We start from the raw sequence: 13,421 nt of genomic DNA on the forward strand, positions 1-13,421 counted from the left end.
ATTTGGTAGGATTTATTTATTTTTGTTGAAGTGTTATATTCTGAAAAGTTAATTCATTCTATTTTATTGTTTGAAAAAAAAGTGTTTTATGTTTAGGTTCATAATTTAAAAATAAATTACCTAAAGTGAAATAAGTATATATACGAGTAGTGATATTCAGAGTGTGCGAACATCAACCACTGTTTTCTCTCTGTTGTTGGTCTGCATATATGCTTTTGAAGAATAACCATGAATACACACAAATCAAACAGTCTTGTAATATTTAATAACAACTGAGTCATTTTTAACATGATTTATAAGAACAATATGCAAAATAGCAAAAATAATACAATACCAAATTTTCACTTTATATCACAGAACACAAAATCTAAAAACATCTGCAAATATATTTTAAAATTTTCTAGTTAAGGTCACACTTCTGTCTACCATCGAACACAAACAAGGTATGAAAACATCGTATGACAATAACAAATACGGACATATTCAGCGGTAAAAGAAAATCAAGAAACTATTATTGAGCCGTTCTCTGTGAAAAGGGGGTTTAATGCAATTGCGTAAAGTGTCATCCCAGATTAGTCTGTGGATTCCGCACAGACTAATCAGGGACAACACTTTTCGCCCAAACTTGATTTTTGCTAAAAAGAGACTTTCTGTAAACGAAAAATACCATACAAGCGGAAAGTGTCGTCCCTGATTAGACTGTGCGGAGTGCACAGGCTAATCTGGGACGAGACTTTACGCACATGCATTAAACTCCCTTTTCACAGAGCACGTCCTATTTACAATAATACAAAATGTTCCAATGTGCGCCTATTCTGATTCGGCCGAAATAACTTTAACCTTCACATGGTAACGCCGAGACATTATTTCGCTGAAAACGTACTTACAAACTGATGCTAATGAACATTTTGAGCAAGACTCGCGTATACAAAGTGGGATATTGTGATTGAATATATTTAACGATTAAATACGGATGTATTTCGTTTTCATACGAAACATTCGCTTTCGCGCCAATAGAAAACACTTCCTTACACTAAATATATGGCAATATTTCAATAAATAGTGTTTACAAAAGAAACGCCCGCATGCTTGCAAATGGTGTATTAACATCATACTAATATAGGGTGAGTAAGACTAAAACAAGTACAGTTAACATTGCGTGTTAAGCGCACATGGCTTAATATAATAATAACTTGTTGAACTAGATGCATTTAGAAAAGAAGACAAAGTATTTAAAGGGACAGTTCACCGCGATTGACGAAAAAATAAAAGTTCTAAAATACCGTATTTTTTTTAGAATAATTAGTTTATATTGATTTAAATATCACGACTGGTATATTACATTACTTGAAAAAAGTTTTAAAGTTTTCATATTTTCAATATATTCGGTAATAAATTTTACTGGGTACAGGTACCAGGTAACTACCACTTAACTATAAATAACCCACATAGATTGATCATTATCGTCACATGGTAACCCAGGAATGCAAATTGTGCATGCGCAGTGATTTGTATATATTATATATATATAATTATCAATATACCTGCGTTGTTTATAGTTTGTATATCGTTATGTCACCTATTTTCGCGATGTACTTTCGATTGCACATCGCGTAATTTTATTACAGAATATACTGAAAATACGAACTTTGTTCAAATTATATACCGGTTGATATTTTAATCAAAATAAACGAATAATTGTAAAAAAATACGGTATTTTAGAACTTTTTTTTTTCGTCAATCGCGATTGACGGTCCATTTAAACAGTATGTATAGCAAATTTAATTATTATAGCTGTCTTTAGATCTCATATAACATACAGGAAATTGTATTCGTATGAACATCCATCTGCAAGTACAGCAGACGATATAAAGCAGGCAAACTGTGACTGCTTTGAAAACAGCGCTTAAATAATTAAAACATATTTACAAGAATACGAATTTTGCCTGAATGCGAACAGATAATGACACTCTTGCACATGCGCGTCACGATGTGGTATTTGTTGCCATGTTGTGCCGATCCGCAGTAAAGTGAATGTCCTGTGACTGACTGTGAACACCGGCGTGGAAGAATATCTTGTTCAAAATCACAAAACGTCTTCAGGATTGATCATTTCTGTGCAAGCATTTGCGTGAACTCTGAAAACAGAAAGATACTCTCTCAACAGTGGTCTCACATATACAGGAAAGTATTGAAAAGCAGGTTGTGAAAGTGAAAAGCTCTGCTAAGCAGACGACATTGGACTCTTTCTTTAAGTTAACCTAAATGACAGTGTCATGATGAAAAGTACATGTACATGTATGTTCACTTTTTTAAAAGCCGGATATTTGTACAATGTATAAATTGATTACTTTTATATTTTATGCAAAAATATTAAAGTTCATTGAATTTGTATTATATGTCCATCAATCGCCGTTAATGAAATGTATCATGATTGTACACGTAAGCAGTCCTTGTACAGGAAGTGGACACAACATGTCAGTTAAACCGCAATTATCCGAGGAACACCCGTAACATTAACACGCACCGTTGTCATACAAAAATTGCAAAGTACGTACCCTCGTAGTCGATGAGCCCGTTGCCGTCGGCGTCCACGATAGCAAGCATCTCGTCCACCTCTTCGTCCCCCAGCTTCTCTCCCAGGTTGGTCATGATGTGCCTCAGCTCGTCCACTGTCAGGTAGCCCTTGGCTTCCTTGTCAAATACCTGCACAGTCACAGCACACACGTGCACAGAACGTTTGATAAAAATTCACTATTTATAGGTATTCGTATGTATTTTCATGCTTCATGGAAAGCTCTGTTATACTTTCCCCTATGGCCTACTCCTAGGTTGTATGAATGCTTTGTTATACTCCCCCCCCCCTTAGTCAGTAGTTAGTGTACCTTGACGGGCTGGTTATACTCTCCCCCAAGGTCTACTACTAGTGTACATTGAATGCCTTTTTATAATCCCCCACATAGTCTACTACTAATGTACCTTGAAGGTTTTGTTATACTCTCCCCTTGGCTTACTACTGGTCTTCCTTGAAAGCCTTGTTATACTCTCTGCCATGGTCAACAGCTGGTGCACCTTGAAGGCCTGGTTATACTTTCCCCATGGTCTACCACTAGTGTACCTTGAAGGCCTTGTTATACTCTCCGCCATGGTCTACCACAAGTGTACATTGAAGGCCTTGTTATACTTTCCCCCATGGTCTACCACTAGTGTACCTTGAAGGCCTTTTTATACACTCCGCCATGGTTTACTACTAGGCTACCTTGAATGCCTTGTTATACTCTGTCATTGCCAACAGCAGGTGTACCTTGAATGCCTCGTTACTCTCTCCGCCATGGCCTACTATAAGTGTCCTTTCAAGGCATTGCTATACTCTCCCCCAGGGTCTACCACTAAAGCACATTAAGGCCTAGTGATACCCCCGTGGCCTTCATCTAGTGTACATTGAAGACCATGTTATACTCTCCCCCATGGCCTACATCTAGTGTACATTGAAACTAGTGTACCTTGAAGAACATGTTATACTCTCCACCATGGCCTACATCTAGTGTACCTTGAAGAACATGTTATACTCTCCACCATGGCATACATCTAGTGTACCTTGAAGAACATGTTATACTCTCCACCATGGCCTACATCTAGTTTACATTGAAGAACATGTTATACTCTCCCCCATTGCCTACATTTAGTGCGCATTGAAGAACATGTTACACTCTCCCTCATGGCCTACATCTAGTGTACTTTGAAGAACATGTTATACTCTTCCCCATGGCCTACATATAGAACCTTGAAGAACATGATATACTCTTCGCCATGGCATATTACTAGTGTACCTTAAAAATCCATCTTATAATCTACTAGTGAACATTGAATACTTTTTTATACTCTCCCTTATGGCCTATCCCTCGCGTACATTAAACGCATGCTTATACTCTCCCCATTGCCTGTTACTAGTGTACATTACATCGTTTGTTATCCTCTCCCCAATGGCCTACTTCTAGGGTTCCTTAGAGGCCTTCCTATACTCTACCCAATGGCCGACTACTACTATTCCTTGAAGGTGTATACTACTTTCGCCCATGACATACTAGTTCACTTTGAAAATCGTATTGTTCTCTCCCCTATGGTCCACATTTTATTTTACCTTGAATGCCTCCCTTATCTGGTTAGCTGAGCCCGTGTATGACATGCGGTTGGCCATCATGTCTAGGTACTCCTCGAAGTCGATCTCGCCGTTACCTAGGTGACAAATAATACAGTGAAGACATTGCTCAATAAATAATGTATATATTAAACCTGCAGTAAAAGTAAATTACATTTCAATCACGATTAATCAAATTATTTACTAGGAAGTATACTAACAGTTTATCTGATATCATGTTGTATTCAATTACATACTGGTAAACGAGAAACGGATCTGCAGTTTTACAAATGACGGGGATTAAAATCACAACAAACGACCTGGTAGTAAGTAGTACATATAAACTTCTTGAGAGGGTTACTGTCCGTAATTTTCTAAATGAAATGTCTTATATGTGTACTTTGATAAAATGTCTTATATGTGTGCTTTCATTTTGTTCATGTTGTTACTTAATGTGTACCAGAATGAATTACGACTATCACATAACACAGGCCTACATTTACAGAGGTAGCCCCATGATGCATATGATAGTTCACTGCAATATTGACCATAAAGAGCGCGTGTTGATTGCGTTCATCCGTTGAACGTACCGTCAGCGTCCACTTCCTGTATGATCTCATGCAGCTCGGCGTCGGACTTGGTTTCCCCCAGGGACCTCATCACGATCCCCAACTCCTTGGTGGATATCGTGCCGCTGCCGTCCTTGTCGAATAGCTTAAACGCCTCCTTAAACTCTGAAAAGAAAGCGCAGCCAGTGCCCTGCTCTACCTATACTTTAAGGCCAATCTCCACGCAGAATTGTCATTCCATGCTCTCACATACAATCTCTGCCATCACAAGAAAATCCTCAATCTCTTGCACGACGGTAACATTACATTCACCTCTGTGATGGGCTCAGAACGGACTATTTTTATGAAAGCGTCTCATTCATGTCATGATCATTCCAAGCGTTCATCATGGAGGTTACAGTATACTAAACAATCTCGTGCACGACGGTTACATTACATTCACTGCATTATAGAAAACCATCTCATACCATAATATCTTATATCAGTCTTAATTCATCATTATGAAATTGATATGTTTTTATTTTATGTTAACAAACCTACATGCATACATACGTCGAAGCAATGCCTAACGTCACTCAATAAAAATTATGTTCAATTGTTTACATTTGTGAAGCGCGTGGAATGATTCAATCTGCGTAAATGGGCAATAAAATTGGTTCCAAAGAGTTGCTTTGAAACTCGCAAGTTTTTGCACGATGTATCGTAAATTTAAAATTCCTTTTTCATTATTTTACGCCTCTGATCAAAACAAATCCAAATCAAATATTCTTTGAATGCGTTTGTTCGGTTTTGCCCAGTTTCTGGGCAATATGGCATGCTGAGCCTTTCGCAGAGGTGTATGTGAGAGCAAGGAACGACAACTCTGCGTGGAGATTGGAAAATCCTACCAAATTTAGTAGGAATTATTTTTTTATGCATTATATTATAAACAGTAGTACATTTTTTATTGTATATTTAGAAAATAGCGTATTAGTTTACGTTCATAATATAAACAAATTACCTTAATTTTAAAAAGTTTAAAAAAAAAACAGTAAAATTGTTGTACCACGTGGCAAGGCTATCATCACGTGGTTGGTTATGAAGGCATGAATTTCATCAAGCTATGCTGGTTCCAGTCAAATCTCTGCGCGGAGTTTGCGTTAAGGTACTTGCGCAAATTTTTCTACGTAAGTTTATTAAACAGTCAATACCACCACACGGCTGTGGATTAATTTTGGCAACGGAAAATAAATAATTTGGACCAATTAAGTAAAGGGTCATAATCTTATGTTATATATCGCCCCATTGGTGCAAAAAGGTACCATGTGACATTAAAAGTAGAATATGTGCCATCTGGTGCGTCGTCAGTTCTTATCACATGGACGTAATTTTATGAAACTTTGTAGTTGACTACTATTTGATGTTCCTACTTTCAAATATATTGGCAATGTTGTTGCAGAGAGAGCATTAAACGTTAGTTTGCTCAGTGTCAATATTATAAATGTTACATTTGGCCTTTAAAGCATATGTTTAGCGAACCTCTAAATTTTTGGTTTTAGACTTGAAGATTTTTAGGGTTCCCCTATAGATGTCAATATAACAGTTCAAACAGTTAATTGTTTATACAATAGACAATTGTCCATGAGTATACAGCTCATAAATGTTATGTATATAACACACGAGTGGTCAAGTGATTAGTAAGTTTTATAAAAAAAAATAGAGTACATTTTCATATACAAACAAAAAATAAGTGAGAGGTCTATCCTTATTACCACGATAAATCTAAATAAAAAATCAAGGTATGGCAATTCTAACATGGACATTTATAAGCAAATTGTGTTGAAGGCCTCTAGATGATTTGCATACCAATTAAACCATGGGTTTTTCGGTTTTAGACAATAAGATTTATTAATGTTTTCCTAATAATTTTCGAACAAACTTTGCAGATGATCTAAGGACGAGGCTTCATACAAGATACGAAAGCCTCAGTCTTTCTGTCTGATAAGTAGATTTTTTGTTAAGATTTTCGCTGGTATAATTCTTTGTAAAACTGGTGATCCTCAGGGCAATACCAGTTTTGATAATTGGATCGCCGTGCTCGGTGAAAAGAGGGTTTATTGCATATATGCGTAAAGTGTCGTCTCAAATTGGCCTGTTGCAGTTCGCCCACTTTCCGCCCAAACTGGATTTTTGCTAAAAAGATACTTTCTTTATACGAAAAATATCATAAAAGCGGAAAGTGTCGTCTCTGGTTAGCATGACTGCACAAGCTACCGTAATCTGGGATGACATCTACGCACATGCATTTAACCCCATTTTCACAGAGCGCAGCTCATTTGTATATTTGGATGTTCACGAATATACAACTATCTGCAATAATCTAAAACTAGTATAATGTTATAAAAACCTTATAAATATACCACCGATATTTAAATCAAGGAACTTTGAAAGTAAAAACTAGCGCAATACCGCACTATTACCAAGGCTTTACAATCTGTCAAGAGCGCTTTTTAAAACTTTTTGTTATTTATACATAGTTACAAAATTATTCAAACGCAAAATATTATTGTTTCGACTTTGATGATTTTGTTTAATATTACTGAGTCTTAATTGTTATTTTCTTTATTTGAATATTATGTGTACATTCTTTTTTAATATATGACTTTTATAATATAAACATTGTCATTTTCAAATATGTGAACAATACCCTTTAATATTTACAATGCGTCAATAGATCAGTGTAAAATGATTATATACCTGAAATTTGCGCCGGCGTTAACTTCTCAGTCTAAAATAGAGAAAATGCATATTTTATATAGAATGCCGTGCAGGGTCATTTATATATAGACGAGGAATTATTGTTAAATACCGTAATTACTCTATGTTTTCGGACACTTTAAAATAATTAAAAAAAATTCGTGTCCAAAAACTTAGATACGAAAAATATTCACAAAATACAGGTGTCCGAAAACTAAGAGTCGGGAGTTGAAGTGTCAATTGTATCAACGACAACGTTATAGCACGTGCTTGTAAATTACCATGCCGTATAGTATAAATTACATTTATATATGTGTGCACTGCATTTAAAAACATTAAGCACGTGCTTAATTTATTTTACAGAAAGTTACTACTAGGTTGTACTTTGACCAACGAGTTCAAAGATGAGTATGTGATGTACCGATACTCGCTTGTATGAACATGTAATTAACGCAATAAAAAAAGCAAACTATGAATTCTTTGTTTGTTAATTTCCGATAGTTGTTGTCTATTGAAAGTATATGGAACAAAGAAATATACCCAGAAACATTAAACATACGGTATCCGGAGAGGCGCCCCCCCCCGGAGAAGTGCCTCCCTCCCCCCTCCCCGGAGAACTGCCCCCTTATTTTAAAGGGGGCGGATAACTGCCCTCCAATCAAATCTGTAGGGACGGAGAACTGCCCCCCCCCCCCCCTGTCAGAATTAAATAGGCGGAGATCTGCCCCCTCACAATAATTCAAGGGGCGGATAAGTGCCCCCTGTCTCAACATCATCATCACACCTTTTTACCGCAAACAGCTACTCAAACAACAATGGTTCCTATTGTTAAGTTCAATGCAAACGGTGAGCAATACATTACTTATGGCGAGTACGTAGTGAAAACAATACTTACGGGTAATTTTACGATATACCCGTACACCTTTTATCCGATAACAATTTAATTTCAGTACAAGTATATTCACCCCCGGAAACCCGATATACTGTGAGAAGTTGAATGTGCTAGGAGAAGTTGCCGATAGATTTCGATGAATTTCGGCAGGGTAAGTAAATCCAGTTCTATAATTGTTTAAAGGCATTTTTGAATTAAAATATATTTTGGTGTATGCAAAGGAGGTATTACCATGTATGTTAGAAAAATCCTGGTTATTAATATTCAGGATTTATTGAAATATGGTTATTTAAAGTCGACCATGCTGGGATTTGTCCCATATTTAGCACTTTATTAACAAATTTCTTTAAAGGTATACCAATGAAATGGTTTTTGCACCGACAGTTACATATATAAATATTAACCAACGTCCCCGAGTAACATATCCGCCAGGGTTTCGTAACAAAATTCGTATATTATTATAAATGTTTAGATTGCCTACCGGACGTATATTTTTACCTGTATGAATCAAGTGCTTTACATTTACAATGATTTTTAAACAATAAAAAAAGATACAAATAAGCTGGAAATTAACTTAGCTTCAGAACGGATATAATTATAAAACCTCAAAGTTCAATGAAAATGATCTACAATGCATCAGAGTGGGCATAAATCAGCTGTAATAGTGAGCTTTTAAGTTTATAAATGAACTGCACTCATGTCATAGCTCGACATATTTGTACAGCACCATGTCATATCATTTTTTCATCAACATATTGAATGTAAAGTCGAAATTTTCCACCAATACGAATTTTGTTAAGCAACCCTGGCGGATATGTTACTCGGGGACATTGGTTAATATAATTGTCGGTGCAAAAACCTTTTCATTGGCATACCTTTAAAGAAATTTGTAAATAAAGTGCTAAATATGGGACAAATCCCTGAATCGTCGACTTTAAATAGCCATATTTCAATAAATCCTGAATATTAATAACCAGGATTTTTCTAACATACATGGTAATACCTCCTTTGCATACACCAAAATATATTTTAATTCAAAAATGCCTTTAAACAATTATAGAACTGGATTTACTTATCCTACCGAAATTCATCGAAATCTATCGGCAACTTGTCCTAGCACATCCAACTTCTCACAGCATATCGGGTTTCCGGGGGTTATATTTTCATTTACCGAACTGAATAACATAAATTGTCAACGTTCGCGTGTTAATATTTTTTAAGTCCCATTTTACGCATCTGCACCAATTACTATAAATAAATGCCATGTAAAAGTCGTGTTTTAATAAGAGCGCGAAACATAGTCGAGTCCACGCAGAAAAAGCGTGTGCGTTAATACAGACAATGTGTCGTAACTAAATATAGACATGCAACTAAGTACATGTAGTACTTATGAAAGAAACATTACATCTGAATTAATGCACACAAAAAGATAGTATTGACCCATTGAACATAGCGAAAAAATACATAAATTTACAAATAATAAATGTAATTCAATAGGCAAAACGGATGTCTATATATAAGGTAGAACACAATTGTCTACCGTATAAACATATACTTTTGACGGAAACAGTTTGCATTTAAGTAGTAGTAGAAGTAGTAGAAGTAGAAGTAGTAGTAGAAGTAGTAGTAGTAGTAGTAGTTGTAGTAGTAGTAGTAGTAGTCGTAGTAGTAGTAGTAGTAGTAGTAGTAGTAGTAGTAGTAGTAGCAGCAGCAGCAGCAGTAGCAGCAGCAGCAGCAGCAGCAGTAGTAGTAGTAGTACTAGTAGTAGTAGTAGAAGTAGTAGTAGTAGTAGTAGTAGTAGTAGTAGTAGAAGCAGCAGAAGCAACAGCAGCAGTAGCAGTAGTAGTAGTTGTAGAAGAAGTTGTAGTAGTAGTAGTAGTAGTAGTAGTAGTAGTAGTAGTAGTAGTAGTAGTATTTGTTGTAGTTGTAGTAGTAGAAGTAGTAGTAATAGTAGTAGTAGTAGTAGTAATAGTAGCGGCAGCAGCAGCAGCAGCAATTGTAGTAGTAGTAGTAGTAATAGTAGTAGTAGTAGTAGTAGTAGTAGTAGTAGTAGTAGTAGTAGTAGTAGTAGTAGTAGCGGCAGCAGCAGCAGTAGTAGTAGTATTAGTAGTAGTAGTAGTAGTAGTAGTAGTAGTAGTAGTAGTTAGTAGTAGTAGTAGTAAGTAGTAATAATAGTAGCAGCAGCAGCAATTGTGGTAGTAGTAGTTAGTAGTAGTGGTGGGTTGGTGGTGGTGGTGGTGGTGGTGTGGTGGTGGTGGTGGTGGTGGTGGTGGTGGTGGTGTGGTGGTTGTAGTAGTAGTAGTAGTAGTAGTCAGTAGTCGTAGTAGTAGTAGTAGTAGTAGTAGTAGTAGTAGGTAGAGTAGAAGTCGTAGTGGTAGTAGTCGTAGTAGTAGTAGTAGTAGTAGTAGTAGTCGTCGCAGTAGTAGTACGTAGTAGTAGTAGTAGTAGTAGTAGTAGTAGTAATGTAGTAGTAGAAGTAGTAATAGTAGTAGTAGTAGTAGTAGTAGTAGTAGCAGTAGTAGTAGTAGTAGTAGTGGTTGTAGTAGTAGTAGTAGTAGAGTAGTAGTAGTAGTAGTAGTAGTAGTAGTAGTAGTAGTAGTAGTAGTAGTAGTTGTTGTTGTTGTTGTAGCAGTAGTAGTAGTAGGAGTAGCAGTAGTAGGAGTAGAAGTAGTAGCAGTAGTAGATTCTCTGATGGGTGTTTTCACAAATCCTAAATAACACGTATACTTAAACGATGTGGTTATGAGTGCCAAACAAAGAATCGCCAAAACTATCAAGTCAAAGATTAATGCCCTGTCGGGTTCTTTATAGAGAATGTGAGCGGTTCGATCGTGCTTGTTGAGCTGGTATATGTATAACAAAGAAATACACTTGGTCTTATGAAAATGTGTATGTATTCGTCATTAAAACAGGATTTTTCAACTTTATGAACATTTATCATTTTATAAAGATATCATTAACGCGCGTTAAACTTATTTCGGTAGTATAATACTTATTGCAAATATGGTGTTGTTTGTTTATTATTTAATTCTATTATAGTTAGATTGTTAGGGTCTTGATGTTTTCATAGAAGTTCTTCTTAAATTGTCAGATATTTAAAACTTGTATTTATATGTCACACTCATTTAAACCGTAATTACTCGTAAAATTTATCTCGTTCTCGAAGAACATAATCATGAGAACCCACGTCTTTACTTCATTTTTTTAAATAAAACATGTTCATTTCATGAACGAATTGGTTTGAGATATGTACAATAAATGATCGAACATAAAATAAAATACTTTATCAATCATCTATTGAACACAATTTTAATGAAGTTTCCATCATACATTATACTTGTTTTATTAACATATTAAAAGCAACAAAATAAACATACCATAGTTTATTCTTTATTGAAAACCAATTTCCTTCTATACGACACTTTCTAAATCTCTTGTCACACAGACCCAGTTGTAAACTAAATAACAACCTTACACACCTACACGAAATGGTATTTACCTTTCTACTTTGAAATTTGTAATAATCTCTAGTTTAAATCTGATCGTCTTATACTACCTGATCAGATTTGAATTGCCTGTACTTTTCATCAATAGAAATAGATGAATACGCGCTGCAAATGGCGTCCTATAATAGGGCCTACGGCCACTCGACTGAATACGAAAGTGATTGCCAGACAAATTTAAATCACATGTCACATATTGAATAGTTGTCTTAGCATTTAGATCGATCCATTGACGATTATTTTATTTCAATAATATTGTCGTTATTTGTCATGGCAAGGAATCCGATTAAACGCTTAAATGAAGTATGGTAGTGTAATTGTTATTTGTTGTCACCGCAACAGCATTAAAGGAGCTTATGATTTTTCACCTAAATTTATAATTTTATAATAAATACTGTTTTGTTAGTAGATAAATCATAAATGTTAATGTTTCATACATATTGGAAGACCACTATAGAATGTTACATAAAATACGAAACCTCTGCCTCTTCAACTTTTTCATTACTGTAAATAGACTACATATAAAAACAAGAAGCCCAAATGGCATTTTACCTCACGGAATGTAATATGCCAAATACCAAGCCTCTCGACATTGCGATTTCAAAGGAGAAGTTCAAAGGTTCTCGATGTAAGTGTAAGGAAAACATGTAACAACCAGCGCGGATCAATCCAATGGCCATGATTTGATTTTTTTTGAGGATCACCATTAGATCTAACATGACATCAGTGTGGCCATACCACGTGATTCGTGACGTCATGAAATACACCAAACATCTAAAACCGTGCACAAGTTTTTTTTAACGTTGTCACTGTATACACATAAAAAAGGAAATCACAGATTAGTTTGAAGCTATTTATTTTAGCTCGATTGTATTGAAAGCCTAAGGCTTACTTTAAACGCTCTCGAGTCCTTTTCTTGGGACAAGAACCAGTACTTTGTGTCCATTGGGGAGATCTAAAGAACGCTCCCACAGAGGGGATCGAACCCGTGAACTCCCGGTCGCTAGGCGGACACCATATCCACTATTCAATCCCAGATTGGGGCCAATTTTGACATAAATGGGGCATACATGTAGTCGGATTAAACTTGGAGATGACTACCATACGATGTAACTTGTCAAATATTAAACATTTGTGCCAAATGTTTCCCACATCAACAATTTAGTTTAGATGTTGTCATCCACAAATACAGAAGAGTACGATTGAAACAACTTTGAAAAAAATAGTCTATTTACTGTAAAGTGTCGGGAAAATACGCGTAGCGGTTTAGGCACTCTGGATCAGCAGACGACTTATCTTACAAGGGATTCCGTAAATAAACGATGTATCACGATTGCGGTTTAGGGGGATATTTCGTTTGAAGCAAGTAGTTGACGGCGCACGACGACGGACGCCACATACTACACAATTTCATCGTGAACATTTCGTGTTCAATTGATCATGCAGTCTTTAAGACTAAAATCTTCACGGAGTAAAGGGCATCTTCCCTACAAAGTTCATGTACCTCGATACCATAATTCAATAAAACGTATGAAAAAAATATTCTTACCGTTCTTGTCATTACATTATGCATCAAGACTAAC

At 35.9% G+C, this 13,421-nt stretch overlaps 1 protein-coding gene across 2 annotated transcripts; it reads right to left on the reverse strand.

Moving 5' to 3' along the window:
* Positions 1–250: 250 nt before the first annotated feature.
* LOC127873860 (neo-calmodulin-like) lies at positions 251–12,045 on the reverse strand. 2 transcript variants are annotated; one of them, XM_052417915.1, is made up of 6 exons: positions 11,835–12,045; positions 7,444–7,474; positions 4,729–4,872; positions 4,142–4,236; positions 2,559–2,706; positions 251–2,138 (listed from the first exon to the last, which is right to left on the reverse strand). In XM_052417915.1, the coding sequence occupies exons 3-6, from the start codon at positions 4,796–4,798 to the stop codon at positions 2,110–2,112; spliced, it is 342 nt and encodes a 113-aa protein (XP_052273875.1). In that variant the 5' UTR covers positions 4,799–4,872; positions 7,444–7,474; positions 11,835–12,045; the 3' UTR covers positions 251–2,109. The 2 variants fall into 2 exon arrangements, with proteins under 2 accessions (XP_052273875.1, XP_052273874.1); XM_052417914.1 differs by having other exon boundaries at positions 11,713–11,837.
* Positions 12,046–13,421: the final 1,376 nt, after the last annotated feature.

Source organism: Dreissena polymorpha, chromosome 3, assembly GCF_020536995.1.
Source record: "Dreissena polymorpha isolate Duluth1 chromosome 3, UMN_Dpol_1.0, whole genome shotgun sequence".
In the NCBI taxonomy this organism is placed as follows: domain Eukaryota; kingdom Metazoa; phylum Mollusca; class Bivalvia; order Myida; family Dreissenidae; genus Dreissena; species Dreissena polymorpha.

Bases quoted from the DNA above. Each gene is read 5' to 3' on its own strand.
- LOC127873860 (XM_052417914.1), bottom strand. The intron at 4,873-7,443 runs GTATATAATCAT...CTTTCTTTTCAG, and splicing joins AACGCCGGCGCAAATTTCAG to AGTTTAAGGAGGCGTTTAAG. The intron at 2,707-4,141 runs GTAAAATAAAAT...GTGACTGTGCAG, and splicing joins AGATAAGGGAGGCATTCAAG to GTATTTGACAAGGAAGCCAA.